The following is a 21,441-nucleotide window of genomic DNA, read 5'->3' on the forward strand; positions in this document are numbered from 1 at the left end:
TAGCTTGTACCAGAAAACCTTTGCTTTATTGCTTATGTTTTTAACCACTCTCATAAATTTGTCTTTGTTCAACATGTAGCTGAAAGCTTTTTTATTTTGGAAAAACAAGTTTGTGAACTTACTGATTTATATATTTTTCTGTTTTCTCAAGTGGTATTTCACATTCAGTGGCTTCAGATATGCAGACCATAGAATAAGAATCACCCATCGTGGCAAAACCAAGAAAAAAGTGTAATGATGACAGTGATGATTCATATTTCACTTCCAGCTCAAGGTATTCTATGAAAAATCATTGTTAACGTGTCATTTTGAAAAGCAGTGACTAGTATGGATTTATTAGTTTATTTGCATTAGGAGAAATTCCTAATCAATTTACTTCATTGTTTTTAAAAGCTTTAGCTGTAGCCAAGGCTATTCTTTGGAATAAAAATTAGAGAAACATTTGTGAAAGGACAATGTTTGCTAATATTAAAATGTTTGATAATAAAATCAGCAACTGTGATTAAAATTAGAGGTAGGAGAGATGTGTTTAAGTTTTGAAATTGGAGAAATCTGCCTAATTCTGAAGGTATGTGTTACTTTGTTTTAGTCTAGCAGTTGGAAAATTACACCGCTCTTTCTCAGGGCTTCAGTAGATTCTGTGTTTCAGAATGCCAGTTTCAGAAAACTCCAAGTGGCAGAATAGAGTGGTTTGTTTGTTTGTTTGTTTTTTGAGACGGAGTTTCGCTCTTGTTCCCTGGCTGGAGTGCAATGGCGCGATCTCGGCTCACCGCAACCTCCGCCTCCTGGGTTCAGGCAATTCTCCTGCCTCATCCTCCTGAGTAGCTGGGATTACAGGCACGCGCCACCATGCCCAGCTAATTTTTTGTATTTTTAGTAGAGATGGGGTTTCACCATGTTGACCAGGATGGTCTGGATCTCTTGACCTCGTGATCCACCTGCCTCGGCCTCCCAAAGTGCTGGGATTACAGGCGTGAGCCACCGTGCCCGGCCTATTTTTCTTTTCTCCTCCACCTTAGCACTACTGACGTTTTGCTCATCTAACCTTTTTTCTAGGTTCTTAGTTTCTTTGCTTTGGGTGAGCACATGTTCTTTTAGCTTTAAGAAGTTTGTCATTACCCACCTTCTGAGGCCTGTTTCTGTGAATTCGTCAGATTCGTTCTCCGTCCATTTTGATCTCTAGCTTGTGAGGAGTTGTGATCCTTTGGAGGTAGAGACGCATTCTGGTTTTTGGTGTTTTCATCCTTTTTGTGCTGGTTTCTTCCCATCTTAGTGGCTTTATCGACCTGTGGTCTTTGTAGTTGTTGACGTTCAGATGGGCTCTCTGAGTGGATGTCCAGTTTGTTTATGATGAAGTTACTTCTTTCTGTTTCTGTTTTCGTCCTAACAGGCCCCTCTGCTGAGACTGCTGGAGCTCCACTCCAGACCCTGCTTGGCTGGGGATCACCCACGGCGGCTGCAGAACGCCAAGGGTTGCTGCTGGTTTCTTCTGTTATCTCCGTCCCAGAAGGGTACCTGCCAGATGTCAGCCTGAGCTCCCTATTATGAGGTGTGTCTTTGGGTTTTCGGGGGTCATGGAGCTGCTTGAGGAGACAGTCTGTCCCTTACAGGAGCTCAAGTGCTGTGCTGGGAGCTCTGTTGTTGCATGCAGAGCTGCTGGGCAGATGCTTTTAAGTCTGCCACAGTGGAACTCATAACCGCCTCTTTTCCCAGGTGCTTTGTCCTAGGAAGGTCGGCTTTATTTATAAGCTTCTGTCACGCTGTTGCCTTTTCTCATAGATGCCCTGCCCTGCAGAGAGTGGTCTAGTCACAGTCTGCCAGCAGAGGCATTGCTGAGCTGCCACAGGCTCTGCCCAGCTGCTGTGTGAACTGCCTCGGTAGTGGTGGTCGCCCTTCCCCCCACGAGCTGGACTGTCCTGGGTCCTGCTGCACTTGCTGTGAAACTCTCAATCCAGAGCATTTCAGATGGCTTGTTTTGTGGGGGTGGTACCCGCCAAACCAGGTCGCCTGGCTTCCTGACTCTGCCCCCTCCCTTTCCGTTGATTGGGCAGCTCTGTCTCCCAGGCATTACAGGTGCCAGTTGAAATGGCAGCCCAGATTTGTGGGAGTTTCTGTGTGCCAGCCTGGCACCGGCTGAAACTGCTGTGCTAGAAACTTTGTGGCGCTTTTTGGCCTGGGAATCTCCTGGTCTGTGGGCAATGAAAATTTGTTTGGAAATGCAATGGGCACTCACCCTCTGCATTGTTTTTCCTGGAAACTGCACTCCAGAACAGTTCCTATGTGGCCATCTTGGATCCTCTCTTACTTTTTTTTTTTTTTTTTTTTTTTTGAGACAGAGTTTCACTCTTGTTGCCTAGGCTGGAGTGCAATGGCACAATCTTGGCTCACTGAAGCTTCTGCCTCCTGGATTCAAGTGATTCTCCTGCCTCAGCCTCCTGAGTAGCTGGGATTACAGGTATGTGGCACCACGCCCAGCTAATTTTGTATTTTTAGTAGAGACAGTGTTTCTCCATGTTGGTCAGGCTGATCTTGAACTCCCAACCTCAGGCAATCCACCCGCTCAGCCTCCTAAAGTGCTGGGATTACAGGTGTGAGCCACCATGCCCTGCTATGATGACATCTAGTTGGTTTGTTTTTTTAGTAGAAGAGAATATGACAGTACTATAAGTACAATGACTACTAATTACAGTTTTGTGCCACTGCCTTGATTTGTGCTAAGGCATCCACAGTTTTATATACCAGCTCTTTGGCACTATCACCACGAACATCAACAGAAGGAAAATTCAAGTAACATCTTAGTATTACTGTGAAAATAGTTTTAACCTTGGAGATCTCCTGCGAGGGTCTGAAGGATTTTTCAGGTATTCTGAAACCATAATTTGGGAACCTCTACTTTAGTAAAATACAGAAGCATTTATACATGAAATGATACGATGCCTTGCATTTGTTTTAAAATAATTCAGCAGAAGTTGGGGGAAGAGAGAGAGTTAATAATACTGGCCCACCATGGTTAACTGCTGGTATTGGGAATGCTGCTTACCATTTTATTTTTGTGATTGAAATTCTGCATAATAAATATTGTTTAACACATTCCATTTAAAATACGATTTATCAACCTGGGCACAACTAACATTTGGGGATGGATAAATCCTTTGTTGCAGTAGCTGTCCTATGATTGCAGGATGTTTAGCAACACTCTGGCCTCTTTCTGTTATAGGCCAGTTGTAACACTTCTGCTTTCCCAACTGTGACAACCAAAAAGTCTCAAGACATTGTCAAATGTCCCCTGAGGAGCAAACTGCCCCCACTTAAGAACCACTGTTTTAAACCAAGGTTGCTTATTATTATTAGAAGTATTAGCCTAGGCAAAACCACAAAACATTAGGAAATATGCAGGAAGGATATCAATATACAAAAGTCATTTACATTTGTATACACCAACAACTAAACGGAACTTTTTTTTTTTTTTTTTTTTTGAGATGGAGTCTTGCTCTGTCACCCAGGCTGGAGTGCAATGGCTCGATCTCGGCTCACGGCAACCTCCGCCTCCTGGGTTCAGGCGATTCTCCTACCTCAGCCTCCCGAGTAGCTGGAATAATAGGCGTGTGCCACCATACCCTGCTAATTTTTTTGTATTTTTAGTAGAGAGGAGGTTTCACTATGTTAGCCAGGATGGTCTTGATCTTCTGACCTTGTGATCCACCCACCTCGGCCTCCAGAATGCTGGGATTAGAGAGGTGAGCCACTGTGTCTGGCCCAGAACATTTAAAAACAATACATGCCGGGCCCGGTGGCTCACGCCTGTAATCCCAACACTTTGGGAGGCCGAGGCGGGTGGATCACAAGCTCAAGAGACCGAGACCATCCTGGTCAACATGGTGAAACCCCGTCTCTACTAAAAATACAAAAAATTAGCTGGGCATGGTGGTACATGCCTGTAATCCCAGCTACTCGGGAGGCTGAGGCAGGAGAATTGCCTGAACCCAGGAGGCGGATGTTGCCGTGAGCTGAGATCGAGCCATTGCACTCCAGCCTGGGTGAGAGAGCAAGACTCCATCTCAAAAAAAAAAAAAAAAAAAAGTTCCGTTTAGTTGTTGGTGTATACAAATGTAAATGACTTTTGTATATTGATATCCTTCCTGCATATTTCCTAATGTTTTGTGGTTTTGCCTAGGCTAGTACTTCTAATAATAATAAGCAACCTTGGTTTAAAACAGTGGTTCTTAAGTGGGGGCAGTTTGCTCCTCAGGGGACATTTGACAATGTCTTGAGACTTTTTGGTTGTCACAGTTGGGAAAGCAGAAGTGTTACAACTGGCCTATAACAGAAAGAGGCCAGAGTGTTGCTAAACATCCTGCAATCATAGGACAGCTACTGCAACAAAGGATTTATCCATCCCCAAATGTTAGTTGTGCCCAGGTTGATAAATCGTATTTTAAATGGAATGTGTTAAACAATATTTATTATGCAGAATTTCAATCACAAAAATAAAATGGTAAGCAGCATTCCCAATACCAGCAGTTAACCATGGTGGGCCAGTATTATTAACTCTCTCTCTTCCCCCAACTTCTGCTGAATTATTTTAAAACAAATGCAAGGCATCGTATCATTTCATGTATAAATGCTTCTGTATTTTACTAAAGTAGAGGTTCCCAAATTATGGTTTCAGAATACCTGAAAAATCCTTCAGACCCTCGCAGGAGATCTCCAAGGTTAAAACTATTTTCACAGTAATACTAAGATGTTACTTGAATTTTCCTTCTGTTGATGTTCGTGGTGATAGTGCCAAAGAGCTGGTATATAAAACTGTGGATGCCTTAGCACAAATCAAGGCAGTGGCACAAAACTGTAATTAGTAGTCATTGTACTTATAGTACTGTCATATTCTCTTCTACTAAAAAAACAAACCAACTAGATGTCATCATAGCAGGGCATGGTGGCTCACACCTGTAATCCCAGCACTTTAGGAGGCTGAGCGGGTGGATTGCCTGAGGTTGGGAGTTCAAGATCAGCCTGACCAACATGGAGAAACACTGTCTCTACTAAAAATACAAAATTAGCTGGGCGTGGTGCCACATACCTGTAATCCCAGCTACTCAGGAGGCTGAGGCAGGAGAATCACTTGAATCCAGGAGGCAGAAGCTTCAGTGAGCCAAGATTGTGCCATTGCACTCCAGCCTAGGCAACAAGAGTGAAACTCTGTCTCAAAAAAAAAAAAAAAAAAAAAAAGTAAGAGAGGATCCAAGATGGCCACATAGGAACTGTTCTGGAGTGCAGTTTCCAGGAAAAACAATGCAGAGGGTGAGTGCCCATTGCATTTCCAAACAAATTTTCATTGCCCACAGACCAGGAGATTCCCAGGCCAAAAAGCGCCACAAAGTTTCTAGCACAGCAGTTTCAGCCGGTGCCAGGCTGGCACACAGAAACTCCCACAAATCTGGGCTGCCATTTCAACTGGCACCTGTAATGCCTGGGAGACAGAGCTGCCCAATCAACGGAAAGGGAGGGGGCAGAGTCAGGAAGCCAGGCGACCTGGTTTGGCGGGTACCACCCCCACAAAACAAGCCATCTGAAATGCTCTGGATTGAGAGTTTCACAGCAAGTGCAGCAGGACCCAGGACAGTCCAGCTCGTGGGGGGAAGGGCGACCACCACTACCGAGGCAGTTCACACAGCAGCTGGGCAGAGCCTGTGGCAGCTCAGCAATGCCTCTGCTGGCAGACTGTGACTAGACCACTCTCTGCAGGGCAGGGCATCTATGAGAAAAGGCAACAGCGTGACAGAAGCTTATAAATAAAGCCGACCTTCCTAGGACAAAGCACCTGGGAAAAGAGGCGGTTATGAGTTCCACTGTGGCAGACTTAAAAGCATCTGCCCAGCAGCTCTGCATGCAACAACAGAGCTCCCAGCACAGCACTTGAGCTCCTGTAAGGGACAGACTGTCTCCTCAAGCAGCTCCATGACCCCCGAAAACCCAAAGACACACCTCATAATAGGGAGCTCAGGCTGACATCTGGCAGGTACCCTTCTGGGACGGAGATAACAGAAGAAACCAGCAGCAACCCTTGGCGTTCTGCAGCCGCCGTGGGTGATCCCCAGCCAAGCAGGGTCTGGAGTGGAGCTCCAGCAGTCTCAGCAGAGGGGCCTGTTAGGACGAAAACAGAAACAGAAAGAAGTAACTTCATCATAAACAAACTGGACATCCACTCAGAGAGCCCATCTGAACGTCAACAACTACAAAGACCACAGGTCGATAAAGCCACTAAGATGGGAAGAAACCAGCACAAAAAGGATGAAAACACCAAAAACCAGAATGCGTCTCTACCTCCAAAGGATCACAACTCCTCACAAGCTAGAGATCAAAATGGACGGAGAACGAATCTGACGAATTCACAGAAACAGGCCTCAGAAGGTGGGTAATGACAAACTTCTTAAAGCTAAAAGAACATGTGCTCACCCAAAGCAAAGAAACTAAGAACCTAGAAAAAAGGTTAGATGAGCAAAACGTCAGTAGTGCTAAGGTGGAGGAGAAAAGAAAAATAGGCCGGGCACGGTGGCTCACGCCTGTAATCCCAGCACTTTGGGAGGCCGAGGCAGGTGGATCACGAGGTCAAGAGATCCAGACCATCCTGGTCAACATGGTGAAACCCCGTCTCTACTAAAAATACAAAAAATTAGCTGGGCATGGTGGCGCGTGCCTGTAATCCCAGCTACTCAGGAGGCTGAGGCAGGAGAATTGCCTGAACCCAGGAGGCGGAGGTTGCGGTGAGCCGAGATCGCGCCATTGCACTCCAGCCTGGGTAACAAGAGCGAAACTCCTTCTAAAAAAAAAAGAAAAGAAAAGACATGGCCAGGTGTGATGGCTCATGCCTGTAATCCCAGCAATTTGGGAGGCTGAGGCAGGTCAATAACCTGAGGTCGGGCGTTCAAGACCATCCTGACCAAGATTGAAAAAGCTCGTCTCTACTAATAATAGCCAGGCATTATTGTGCGTGCCTGTAATTTCAGCTACTTGGGAGGCTGAGGCAGGAGAATCGCTTGAACCCAGGAGGCAGAGGCTGTGGTCAGCCAAGAGCACCATTGCCCTCCAGCCTGGGCAACAAGAGCAAAACTCTGTCTCAAAAACAAAAAGACCAAGACATTGCTAGAGAAGAACTAAGCAGGGAGGTTGCACTATTAGATTCTATGACATTTTCTTCTTTTTCTTTTTGAGAGAGTCTCACTCTGTCACCCAGGCTGGAGTGCAGTGATGGAATCTCTGCTCACTGCAACTTTGCCTCCATTTCCTAGAGGTACCCGGCACCACAATCATTGTATTTTTTGGTGAAGATGGGGTTTTACCATGTCAGCCAGGCTGGAATCTAACCCCTGACTCCAGTGATCCACCCACCTCAGCCTCCCAAAGTACTGGGATTACAGGCATGAGCTACCACACCTGGCCGCTTTTAAGACATTTTCTAAAACCATAGTAATTAGAGTGATATACGGCATGAGAGTAGACTAAATAAAGAGAGACAGAGATCTTGCCTGGGCACGGTGGCTCACACTTGTAATCCCAGGACTTTGGGAGGCCAAGTGGGTGGATCACAAGGTCAGGAGATAGAGACCATCCTGGCCAGCATGGGGAAACCCCATCTCTAATATAAAATGCCTACTTTAAATCATCTCTAAATTACTTATAATACCTAATACAATGCCCACACATCACTTCGTTTACATAGTCAATGTAGTATTCAGCACACAGCAAGTTTAAGTTGTGGTTTTGGGAATTCTATGGAATATTTTACCCCTTGAATGTTTTTGACCTGAGGTTAGTTGAATCTTCGAGTATGGAACCCGTTACACAAAGTGCTGACTGTATTTTCATTAGATGGCTCTGAGAAACTGGTATTTATAGAAAAAAATGTGACAATGAATCTGTAGCTCACACAAAAAATAAATTCCATATTGATTAATTCCAGATTAACGTGAAGAGAAATTTCTTTTAAAGTTTAGGAAAAAACATGGTATATGACCTTAAGGAAGAATTTCTTTACGAAAAACTCTAAGGAAAAAGACTTGATAAAAATTTAAATTCATCAAAAGATTTTTCTTAATTCTGTTAAAGTGATGGCATTGACAAAAAAGATATTAAAAAGGAAGTTAAAAGGTAAGCTATTGAGAGAAGCAATTTGCAACATATGTATCAGACAAACACTAAAAAAATGAAAAACCACCATTAAAAAAATGGGTAAAGTTCATAAACAGGCATTGCACAGAAGAGAAAAACAAATGGCCAGTGAAGATATAAGATGCCCAAACTCATTATTAGAGAAGTACAAATTAAATCATAGTGAGGTGCCGTTTTGTTCTTACTAAACTGGAAAAACAAAAATTTTAAAAAAGCCAGGCTGGTGAGGATATGGATCACTGGGATTTTCTTTTTCTTTTTCTTTTTTTTTTTTTTTTTGAGACATCTAGTCTCGCTCTGTCAACCAGCCTGGAGTGCAGTGGTGCGATCTCAGCTCACGGTAACCTTCATCTGCCAGGTTCATGCAATTCTCCTGCCTCACCCTCTGAGTAGCTGGGATTACACCACACTTGGCTAATTTTCATACTTTTAGTAGAGAAAGGGCTTTGCCATGTTGGCCAGACTGGTCTCAAACTTCTGACCTCAGATAATCTGCCCACCTTGGCCTCTCAAACTGCTGGGATTACAGGCATAAGCCACCGCACCTGGCCTGAGAATTTTCATATTCTGATGGTGGAAGTCTAAACTAGTACAAACTCTCTAGCAGTTAATTAGGCATTACCTAAAGAAGTGGAATATGCAAACTGCTCATAATCCATCTATTCTAATCTAAAATGTATAAGAGAAACTCTTGAAGGAAACACCTTCAAAAACATGCATAGCTCCAAACTAAAAACAATCCAAATGTTCATCAGTAGTAAAAATGTGTAATCTATTATACCAGAGAACAATATTTTGGCATTAAAACTGATGATCTAGCTATATACCACAACACGGGTAAATCTCAAAAGAAGTATTTAGGCCAAAAACAAAAAAACCTGACAGAAGAAAACACAGACCATGATTCCATTTATATAACGTTTACCAACAGGCAAACTAAACTAAAGGAAGAAGGGGAAACATGATAATGGAATATCAAAGGTCGCCTCCAAGTAGTTTCAAATATTACTGTTACTGTGATGCCAAAACTCCCAACCTGCCACGTCAGTTTCCTCCTAGAGCTGTTCAAATCGGGTGCCCACGTTGCTTCATTGAGACAAACATTTCATGACTTTAAGAATAGCTTTACCCTAAACACGCTTACAGGATCACGTGTAAGAACATTAACAAAAGCCTATGGTGCACCTGCTACTGTCCTAGGTGTTTCACACTCATTATCATAAACATTTAACAATAAAAATAATATCATACTAATAAGTACCATTTTGAGCACTTACTATGTGCCAGGTGCTATTCTAAATGCTTTGTAGTAATTCTCACAACTCTGAAATCAGTAATATGGTCATCATCAGCAATACGTATTATCATCATTATATTAATAATAAATACAATAGGTAAGTAACATTTTCAGACCTATATACCAGGCCTTTGGCTAAGGGCTTTATGTCATTCTAACTTAATCCTCACAACAACCCTATGGATAGGTATTATCATCCTTAATGGATACTATTTCAGTAATCCATTATCCACAGTTTCGGTTAGTTCTCTGCAGTCAACTGCGGTCTGAAAACATTATATGGAAAACTCCAGAAATACACAACTGACAAGTTTTAAATTGCATGTCATTCTCAGTAGCACGATGAACTCTAGCATTGTCTCACTCTGTCTAGACTGGGATGTAAACCATCCCTTTGTCCAGCATGTTCATGCAGTGTACACTCATTACCCACCATTAGTCACTTAGTAGCCCTCTCAGTTATTGAATGGCCTGTAGCAGTATTGCAGTCCTTACATTCAATTAACTTTTGTTTGACTTAATTATGGCCATAAAGCTCAAAAGTAGTGATGCTGGCATATTGTTATAACTGTTCTACTTTATAAGTTATTGCTGTTAATCTTAATGTGCTTAATTTATAAATTAATCACAGGTATGTATACACAAGAACAAATATAGTATATATAAGGCTCAGTACCTTCCATGGGGTTTCAGACATCCACTGGTGTCTTGGAACATATTCACAAATAGGAGGGAACTAATGTATTATTCCCATATTCTCATTTCCAGGATAAGAAAACTAAAGGAAAGATGAGATACCAAGATTAGGCAAAACCAAGTAACTCACTCAAGGTCATAAAATCAATAAAGGACAGAGCTAGGATTTGAACCTGTGTCCGTCTGACTCTCAAGCCTATGCTTAGCCACTGTAACACTGTTTTAGTTTGTCTTCATGAACACTCTAAGTATATACAACAAGAACTAAGAGTACAGATGAAGACAGAAAGACCTGGGTCCATATCCTGGCACTACCATGTTCCAGCTGTGGGATGGAAGACAAGCTCCTCAACCTCTGGGAGCCTCAAGTCCTTCACCTACAAAATTGAGGTGCATTAAGGTACCTATGGGTAAGCGTAAAAGGGTAAATAGGAAAACTAAATGAGATAAGGCATTCAGAGGGCTCAGCATAGTGCCTGGCACATAAATGTTCAGTAGATGTTGGATGATATCACTACCATCATCAGCATCTTCCCTTTTTTATAGATAAAATGGAGACATAGAGAGAGAAATTTGATGCAACGTTACAAAACCAGTTAGTGTCAAAGACTTTTAAACACAAGTCTAGCCAGCTTCAAAGTATCAACTCTTTTCCATTTGCCAAATGTCCCCTGAAAGCATAGAAAGTACATCCCGTGGGCCAGGCGTGGTGGCTCATGCCTGTAATCCAAGCACTTTGGCGGATGGATCCAAGGCGGGTGGATCACCTGAGGTCAGGAGTTCAAGACTAGCCTGACCAACATGGTGAAACCCCGTCTTTAAAAAAATAAAAGTAAGTACATCCCAGACAGGAGGAGGCCTTGGGGAGATCTTCCTTAGGGAAAGAAAACCTGAACTAAATCTTAAAATAGAACCATGAGTTGGTCAGATGAAGAAATGAAGCGAGAGAAATGAGTGTTGCAGAGAGAGGAAACAACACATCCAAAGACTGATTAAATGAATGGTGTGGCAATAAGTGTAGCTACAATTATTTCAGTGTGGCTGGAGCCCAGGCTGTAGGGGCAAGTCAGTCTGAGTCCACAAATGAAGCAAACAAAATGTAGCATGATTTTAAGCAGTGGTTCTCAAAGTGAAATCAGGCCAGGAACATTAGCATCACCTGGAAACCTATTGTAAGTGCAAATTCTTGGGCCTATCCCAGACCTCCTGAATGAGAAACTTTAGGTCTTTTAAAGGTTCTCCATGTGATTATGATGAATGGTTGATATTTTAAAAACATGATTTTAAGCAATGATGAAATGTAACTACGTTTTCAAAAAACAATGAAATAATTCTTTTTTTTTTTTTTTTAAGATGGGGTTTCGCCATATAAGTCAGGCTGGTCTTGAACTCCTGACCTCAGGAGATCTGCCCACCTTGGCCTCCCAAACTGCTGGGATTACAGGCGTGAGCCACCGCACCCGGCTGAAATAATTCTTCATTACGTAATTCAGAAGACCAAGGAGAAACCATGAATTCCTGTATAATATCTGGATGGGCACCAACTATAATTCCCTTCATATGCTTAGGTTTTCTTTGACAGCAGTTAACCAATTTAATAGGTTACTCTACGTACAGATTCAATTTGCCCTAAGCTTCATCTTGGCAAAATACTCTGAACTAGGCTTACACTGTAAATTAAAAAACATCAAAACAGAAAGAAAACAAAACTAGGCCTGGCACAGTGACTCACACCTGTGATCCCAGCACGTTGAGAGGCTGGAGTGGGTGGATCACCTAAGGTCAGGAATTTGAGACCGGCCTGACCAATGTGGTGAAACCCCATCTCTACTAAAAATGCAAAAATTAGCTGGGCGTCATGACGCACACCTGTTATCCCAAATACTTGGGAGGCTGAGGCAGGAGAATTGCCTGAACCCGGGAGGCAGAGGTTGCAGTGAGTCAAGATCATGCCACTATACTCCAGCCTCGGCAAGAGAAAGAGACTGTCTCAAACATGGAAATAGTGGCCCATGGAAATAAACACTGGTCTTGAACTCCTGACCTCAGGTGATCTGCTCACCTTAGCCTCCCAAAATACTGGGATTACAGGTGTGAGCCACTGTGCCCAGCCTTTTTTTTTTTTAAATTCACCAGTGAAGAAGCAGTACTGACTATAGTTCTTAACCCTGCATTGTATATGAATTTGTCTTCTATTAGATCATATGTTCCTCTCCAGAAGCTGATACAGCACCTTGCACATAGTAGGTCCTCAGCAACATGGCAGAGACTACAGTCTGTCTATTCCAATATTCAGTCATTTTCTCTTAGTAAAAGAAACCCCAGTTATGACCAGAGAAAAACAAGAAGTACTACCTGGAAGCTTCTAAGAAATATCCTCAAAAATACTAAGTGACACTTCCTTAACACACATCTGCTGTGTGGCTTAGAATGTAGATGAAATGATTGGTGCTCCAACTTGGATCCTGGGGATGATGAAGACAAAAGCTGGAAGCAGCCTTAGATGCTAGATGACTGCAGAGCTGACAAAACAGACAGCAGCCATTATTTAGAAATCTTTGTTATTTTGGATCTCTATGACTTGTAGAGAAACCTAATCCAAACTAGTAATCTGATACCCAACTTCTAATTTTTGCTACCAATTGCACCTAATCCAAACTAATAAATGATCTGATATCCAACATCTAATTTTTTGCTACCAATTGCTGTATTTTCCAAGAAAAGTATGAATATTGCCTTATTAATTCATGCTCTAGTTCAGCTTCTCAGTTTTTCACTGACACACTTTGAAATGCAATGTTTCCCCAGCTCTGATTTCCTTTCACAGCCCATTTTGCTCTGTCACTTGTATCCCTTATTTAATTCCTCTTCTCCAGCTAAAGTGTCTCAGTCACTTCTCACTTCTATATGATATGAGCGTGGCAGCTCACAGCGGTAATCCCAGCACTTTGAGAGGCCAAGCAGGAAGACTGCTTGGGGCCAGGAGTTCGAGACTAGCCTGGGTAACACAGTGAGACTCTGTCTTTACAATAAATAAATAAAAATTACCCAGGCATGGTAGTATGCACCTGTAGTCTCAGCTACTGTCAGGAAGCTAAGATGGAAAGACCGCTTGAACCCAGGATTTCAAGGCAGTAGTGAGCCATAATCTCACCAGTGCACTCTGGCCAAAATAGACACATGGGATCTAATTAAACTCCAGAGCTTAATTCGCTCTGGGGAGAGTGGGGACATGAGAAATACCCGATATAGGTGATCGAGTGAGGAAGGCAGCAAACCACCTTGCCATGTATGTACCTATGCAACAATCCTGCATGATCTGCACATGTACCCCAGAACCAAAAGTACAATAATAAAAAATAACCAACTAAATTTCATTTTGGATATTAAAGAGAAACAGTGTTATAAATTTAATAAATAATTCTTCCTACTTCCTCAAAAATGCCTTCATTTCCAAAAACACTTTTGCATTATTTGCACTCAGTCTTTCTTTGCTTGAGATCTTACGTAGAGGTCATATTTGTCTGCTTTATTTATTAGAAGCTACAGGGTATCCATTTTCATGTTCTTATTTTTCTCTTGTACTTATCACTACTCTTACTTTCCATTCCAATTTATTTGTGTTTAAGAGTTGCTAGCTCCTCTTTCTGCTCTGAGTGAGGTGAGAATTCGTCTCTAAACTGTAGTTGGAATTTCTGTACTTGTTGTCCAAGGGTCACGTTTTTTAATCTGCTTTTCTGGCTTTGCCCTTTTGACCTAGCAAACTTGATTTTTATTTGTTCCAGATAATTTCATGGTATCATAATGAGTTTAATAAAGGAAGTAACTCTGTACACTCTCATTAACTTCCAAAAACTTTCCTCATGGAGACAACTAAAATTCCACAAAAAATTCTGCAAACCATGAGAAGAATGCGACATAAATACCCTCAAGCTTTACTTCTACTTTCTTTTCAAGATAATTGAGCAGGAGCTCTGACTTTTTTGTAACTGGAACTGCCCAGAAAAGCAAGAGATGCCACCCTAACTGTAAATAACTAGAAATTTCTAAGCAAAGTAAAGGTTACCTTTCATATTTAACAAGGTAAGAGGCAGAACTGTGAATGCCACCGGTATCTCTATTTTCAGCAACTTCTACAAGTGTTCCTAGACCGTCTGGTCACATCTTCAAACCTTCAAGGCTGAACTTAGGAGTTCGAGACCAATCTGGCCAACATGGTACTCTACCAAAAAGAAAAGAAAAAAAAATCAGTTGGGCAAGGTGGTATGTGCCCGTAATCCCAGCTACTCGAGAGGCTGAGGCAGGAGAATCACTTGAACCCGGGAGGCAGAGGTTGCAGTGAGCCAAGATAGTGCCAAAGGAAATATGGTCTAGTTTAGACTCACCTCAACCAAAGCAGCTCTTAATTTTTTTTTTTTTTTTTTTTGAGACAGAGTGTCGCTCTTGTTACCCAGGCTGGAGTGCAATGGCGCGATCTTGGCTCACCGCAACCTCCGCCTCCTGGGTTCAAGCAATTCTCCTGCCTCAGCCTCCTGAGTAGCTGGGACTACAGGCACGCGCCACCATGCCCAGCTAATTTTTTGTATTTTTAGTAGAGACGGGGTTTCACCATGTTGACCAGGATGGTCTCCATCTCTCGACCTTGTGATCCACCCGCCTCGGCCTCCCAAAGTGCTGGGATTACAGGCTTGAGCCACCGCGCCCGGCAATTGTTTTGTATTAGAATTCTAGGTAAGATTTTCTGTCAAAGAGGGGTTCAAATATTATTTTGCTTTTAAGTTCTAGAAAACAATTGTAGCCTACCAGAAAAGACTAAAATACCAAGTGTTGGTAAAGATGTGCGGCAACTAGAACATATTCATCCACAGTACAGCCATACATGAAAAAGACACTTTTAAAAACTGTTAGAAAGTACCTGTTACACGCACATACACACACATACACCCTTTATCATCCAGCGGTTCTACTCACTGGTATATATCTTAAAGAAATACGTGCTATGTCCACCAAAAGTAATGTACAAGAATGTTCTTAGCAACTTTTATGCATAATAGGTCCAAACTAGAAAGACCCCAAATGCAAAAATCTTGGAATAAACATTGGTATATTCTACTCATAGTTGTGATATGTTAATTTTTTTTTTTTTTTTTTTTTTTTGAGACGGAGTTTCGCTCTTGTTACCCAGGCTGGAGTGCAATGGCGCGATCTTGGCTCACCGCAACCTCCGCCTCCTGGGTTCAGGCAATTCTCCTGCCTCAACCTCCTGAGTAGCTGGGATTACAGGCACACGCCACCATGCCCAGCTAATTTTTTGTATTTTTAGTAGAGACGGGGTTTCACCATGTTGACCAGGATGGTCTCGATCTCTTGACCTCGTGATCCACCCGCCACGGCCTCCCAAAGTGCTGGGATTACAGGCTTGAGCCACCGTGCCCGGCAGGATATGTTAATTTTTGACAAAGCATAGAGCCTTACTGGGCCTCCATTCCACACACTGAAATGCTAAGTAAGGTCTCTTTGCTTTCTAAAGTTCATTAATTCATAATATAATTTCTATGGATTTTCTTGGTCTTTATGTTTACCTTAAACATAGCAAGTATATATATATAAGATGTTCTCTTCTGATTGGCACCAAAATTTAACTTAAGCATATCTCTTTAATCCCTACTGAAGAGCTTGATGGTCTAACAGGCTTCTTTCATATTAGCAGATGTGGCTGGCATCAGTGTCAGGCCAACAGACCAGCACAAAGACTGAAATACTTAACACAGGTGATTAAAAGCCAATTATAGTCTATTATCTGGAAAAAAATAATAAACTACAGTGACAGTAGCCAGAGCTGAAATTTTCTTTGAAGCAATAAAAATAACCTAGAGCCAGTACAGTGATGGTACATCGTAACTTACAATTTAACAATTGAAAGCTACGTATAGGCAGGCAGCTGTTCCTTTGAGATTATCTATACGAGAAATAAATACTTACTATACAAGTGCTATACAGTGAAAAAAAATGAGGAGATATTCCTTGGTGAAAGTAGAAGGGCACACAGGAAAGCATACTGCTTTTTATTTTTTTACAGCAGTTATATAAATGAAAAAGACAAAAATAAAATTTAGTTATAGTCAACTTTTCTTCATGAAGAGATGCTACCTGAATTTAATGGTAGTTTCCATTTTTAAATCCTCATTCCAGGTATATAAGTCATCAAGTCAAGTTATTAGATCAAATGAGGGCATACTAGTTGTCACTTCATGAGAAAAGCAGCAAAATGTTAAAATGATATATACACACGCATACATGTGTATATATCATTATTAGCTAAAATAGTCAAAATAAAAAAAATGTATCTTCTACTCAGTTTGACAGACACACTCCCCCATTCTCTCATTTGAAAAGTCTTAAATCCAATAAACTTCTTATATGGATTAGGCTTACAAATTCTGGAGATTCTCTAGCCTTCTGTAAAAAATAAGAGAAGATATATCCATCGATGACAGAAGCAGCACTACACGTAATAGAATGTCAGGGAGACAAGCACGACTTCATTGAGACCAAGGCATGGATTCCAGTTCTGGCCTGGCCATCTAAACCTGAGCAAATCACTTTAATCTTACTGTGACTCAGTCTTTTTGTCCATAAAATGAGGAGATTAGGTTAGACAGTACCTTTATATTTTTTTATCACTAAAAATTATAAAATGTTTATAATTGACTATGTGCTCACTGACATGATACTTGCACTTCCTGATTTTAACCTTAATCCACACAAAAGCTGACTATCCTCAATAACAACAATACCTAGAAATTAGAAATTGAAGCCACCGAAACGAAATATGGACATTAAGGCCTAAGGCCTTGAAGAAGGCTTTTCGCTGCCTATAAGCTCAGTTTGTATCCATCAAACAAAGATTTTTCACGTATAAATAAGTCAAAGTCTGTAATAAACTGATAGAGAATTAATAAAAAAGAAACCTCACCAATGAAGCAGTATCTGTTCAGAAAAGGTCTTCAGTTTCTATATATACACACACAGGTACATACACACATATATGTATATAAAACACATGCATACATGTGTATATATCATTATTAGAGTCAAAATAAAAAAACGTTATCTTCTACTCACTTTGACAGAGACACTCCCCCAGCTTTCCCAATCATCTCTTCATGGTGTAATACTGAGTAGTTCCAGGGAATATGGAGGAACTTTAAGAGTGTTCTCATCCACTGTTCAGGATGTAAGACAAGCTGTTTGTAGTGAAACAACATGCACTTTTTATAACCAACCTCCATACACTGGTTATACATGGTCTCTATGGCACGATTCCACTTGGTCAAGCAGTCCCTGTAGCTGTTCAGGTCAAATCCAGCTATGGTAACTTTTAGAGAAATCATCGAATGTACTGATGCCCGGCCATCTCGGACCATCAGGAGAAATTTGGCATTGGGGAATAACCTAGCAAGGTTTAAGTTAAGGATTTCAGGGCAAAAGGATCTTTATTACATAAATAAGGGGCTGGCTCCCCATGCTTAACGATGATTTCTAGTAAGAAGGCTTGCATGGCAGAATCCAGCACTTCATCAGTAACACCAGCCTCATCCAGCCGGATCTTCTCTTTACTTGACCGTGACCACATCTGCTTCAGGGCCAGGATTCGGGAAATGACCCTGGTTTCCTCTCCACAGCAAATGTCAGAATGCCCATCCAGCATGGCCCTCATGATTGTGGTTCCAGTCCGAGGCACACCTCCAAAAAACATTAAAGGCATATCTTTGTGATAGGCAAAGGTTTCAATGGCTTTGAGGTCTAGGCCAGTTCTCATGTGGTTCTTGTACTCTCCAATTTGGTTGGCTACATTCCTCTGTCTGGTGATGGCATTCCATGGCATGCTGGCCCACGTAAAACATGGTCACAGAACTAATCACCAGACACACCAATAGTAAGTGCTGCTTCAGCTTGCCAGCCATCTTGATGTGGTTATCTTGTTATTAAACAGTTATTTTGCTCAAAGTGATTTTCACAAAATGTTCAGGCCATGGAGAGTCTACTTCAGAAAGATGACCAACATCTAATGAAAAAGAAAAGGTTATTTTGTCATCACATCAAGATTGCTTGCAAACCAGTCACCAGTTGACACCACTGCATTTTAGCTAGAAAGCAGCTGAAATAGTCTTGGATTCTTTGATATTCTTAAAACAATTTTCATTAAAATTTATTTTACTCAGTATATATAGTAGACACAAATTTAAGTGAAAATAAATCAATGTGATGATGGCCGATTAGGAGCAGCTCTGGATTGCAGCTCCCAGCAAGAGCGTGCAGGGTGAGTGGACATCACATTTCCAGATGGATTTTTATTGCCCACAGACCAGGAGATTCCTGGGTGGAGGAACCCCATGGGTCACCTGCGTGGCTATTTTGGCCAGTGTGGCAGGTCTCTAAACAAAATACACAGGTCTGGGCACTGTTAGCTGGTGATTGGAGCACCAGGGAGACAGAGTCACCCGTTCAACTGATAAAAAGGGGATTGAAACAGGGAGCCGGGCCAGGAGAGTCCCGGGCGAAAAGCGCCACGAATCTCCAGTGCAGCCACTTCAGCTGGCGCAATGGGTCGCCACACAGGAAATCACACAGATCCCAGCGCCTTTTCAACAGGCAACTGGAATGCCTGGGAGACAAGAGTGGCCCATTCAGTGGAGAAAAAGGGGACTGAAACGGAGCCAGGCCAGGAGATTCCTGGGCAAAAAAGCGCCATAAGCCCCCAGTATGGCTGTTTCAGCCAGTGCAGCAGGTCTCTGCACAAAATCTCTAACAAATCCGGGTGCCTTTTCAACTGGTGACTGGAACACCTGGGAGATAGAGTCACCCATTCAACTGAAAAAAAGGAGACTGAAAGGGAACTGAACTAGGAGATTCCCTGGTGAAAAAGCGCCACAGTCTCTAGCAGCTGTTTCAGCTGATGCAGTGGGTCTATGCATAAGAAATCACACAAATCCGGGCACTGTTTCAACTGGCGACTGGGATGGCTGGGAGAAAGAGTCGCCCATTCAACTGGAAAAAAAAAGGGGTCTGAGACATGGAGCCGGGTAATCAAGCTCGTCCGGTCCCACCCCGACAAAAAAACAGCAAGGGTTTCACAGCAACCACAGCTGAAACTGGGACAGTCCAGCTCTATGGGGGAGGGGCATCCACCATTACCAAGGTAGTCCACCATTGCTGAGGCGGCCCGCCATTGCTGAGGAATCTGCTATTACAGAAAGAATTTGCCCTCACAGAGGTGGGCTGTCATTGACAAGGCAGTTCTAACTACACCCCTATAAAAGGGACTGCAGGGAATTTCACATGGCAGGTGGTTGGAGCCCATGGCAGCTCAGCAAAGCCTCTGCAGGCAGACTGTGACTAGGCTGCCTCCTTGCTGGGCAGGGCAGCCCTGAAAAAAGGCAGCAGCATGACAGAAATTTATAAATAAAACCCTACCTTCCTGGGACAGAGCACCTGGGAAAAATAAAAAGCTGTTTATGAGTTCTGCTGCAGCAGACTTAAACGGACCTGTCTAGCAGCTCTGAATGGAACAATGGAGCTGACAGCTCAGCACCTGACTCCTATAAAGGACAGAATGTCTCCTCAAGCAGCTCCCTGACCCCTGTGTATCCAAAGAATCACCTCATAAAGAAGAGCTCAGACTGACATCTGGCGGGTATCCTTCTGGGACAGAGATAGCAGAAGAAGAAACTGGCAGCAACCCTTACTGTTCTGCAGCCGATACAGGTGATCCCCAGGCAAGCAGGGCCTGGAGTGGACCTCAGCAGTCCTACAGCAGAGAGGCCTGACTGTTAGAAGGAAAACTAAGAAACAGAAGTAGGCCGGGCGCGGTGGCTCAAGCTTGTAATCCCAGCACTTTGGGAGGCCGAGGCGGGTGGATCACGAGGTCGAGAGATCGAGACCATCCTGGTCAACATGGTGAAACCCCATCTCTACTAAAAATACAAAAAATTAGCTGGGCATGGTGGCACGTGTCTGTAATCCCAGCTACTCAGGAGGCTGAGGCGGGAGAACTGCCTGAACCCAGGAGGCGGAGGTTGCGGTGAGCCGAGATCGCGCCATTGCACTCCAGCCTGGGTAACAAGAGCGAAACTCCGTCTCAAAAAAAAAAAAAAAAAAAAAAAAAGAAACAGAAGTAACTTCATCAGCAACAAACTGACATCCAATCAGAAACCCCACTGAAAGTCAACAACTACAAACACCACAGTTAAATCAATCCACAAACATGGGAAGAAACCAGCACAAAATGGATGAAAACATCCAAAACCAGAATGCCTCTCCTCCTCCAAGAGATCACAACTCCTCACCACCAAGGGATCAAGGCTGGATGGAGAATGAGTCTGAATTGACAGAAACAGGCTTCAGAGGGTGAGTAATAAGAAACTTCTCTGAGCTAAAAGAACACGTTCTAACCCAATGCAAAGAAACTAAGAACCTTGAAAAAAGATTTGACAAAATGCTAACGAGAATAAACAGCATAGAGACGAATATAAATGAATTGAAGGAGCTGAAAACACGAGAACTTTGCAAAGCACACACTAGTTTCAAGAGCCAAACTGACCAAGACGAAGAAAGGATATCAGAGGTCAAAAATCACATCTATGTAATAAAATGAGAAGGCAAGATTAGGGAAACAAAGGGTAAAAAGAAATGAGCAAAGTCTCCAAGAAATATGGAACTATGTGAAAAGACCTAATCTATGTTTGATAGGTGTACCTGAATGTCATGGAGAGAACGAATCCAAGCTGCGAAATATTCTTCAGGATATCATCCAGGAAAACTTCCCCAACCTAGCAAGGCTGGCCAATATTCAAGTCCAGGAAATACAGCGAACATCATGAAGATATTCCTCAAGAAGACCAAACCCAAGGCACACAACTGTCAGATTCACCAGGCTTGAAATGAAGGAGAAAATGCAAAGGGCAGCCAGAGAGAAAGGTCAAGTTACCCACAAAGGGAAGCTCATCAGACTCACAGTGGATCTCTCAGCAGAAACCCTACAAGCCAGATGAGAGAGGGGGCCAATATTCAACATGTTAAAAAGAAGAACTTTCAACCCAGAATTTCATATCCAGTCAAACTCAGCTTCATAAGTGAAGGAAAAATAAAATGTTTTATGAACAAGCAATTACTCAGAGATTTCATCACCACCAGGCCTGCTTTTCAAGAGCTCCTGAAAGAAGCACTAAACATAGAAAAGAACCACCAGTACCAGCCACTGCAAAAACATACCAAAT

General features: G+C 42.5%; 1 protein-coding gene and 1 long non-coding RNA gene across 4 annotated transcripts in view; one reads left to right on the plus strand and one right to left on the minus strand.

Moving 5' to 3' along the window:
- The window catches only part of LOC120360401 (uncharacterized), a 26,635-nt gene extending 10,343 nt beyond the window's left edge, over positions 1-16,292 (plus strand). Inside the window, exons 4-5 of one of the 3 annotated variants that reach the window (XR_012515250.1) lie at positions 152-10,572; positions 11,516-16,292. This is a non-coding gene — a long non-coding RNA (uncharacterized LOC120360401). Of the gene's footprint in view, positions 1-151; positions 10,573-11,515 lie in introns of those variants that run through there. The other 2 variants (XR_012515249.1, XR_012515248.1) reach the window with 2 other exon arrangements.
- On the minus strand, positions 6,811-18,211 carry LOC101027659 (protein-tyrosine sulfotransferase 1). Its single transcript, XM_010332931.3, is given in 4 exon segments — positions 6,811-14,384; positions 17,288-17,628; positions 17,631-18,006; positions 18,008-18,211. Coding segments are annotated over 4 exon segments (903 nt in total). The 5' UTR covers positions 18,130-18,211; the 3' UTR covers positions 6,811-14,320.
- Between the last annotated feature and the right edge of the window lie 3,230 nt (positions 18,212-21,441).

Source organism: Saimiri boliviensis, chromosome 20, assembly GCF_048565385.1.
Source record: "Saimiri boliviensis isolate mSaiBol1 chromosome 20, mSaiBol1.pri, whole genome shotgun sequence".
Classification (NCBI taxonomy): Eukaryota; Metazoa; Chordata; class Mammalia; order Primates; family Cebidae; genus Saimiri; species Saimiri boliviensis.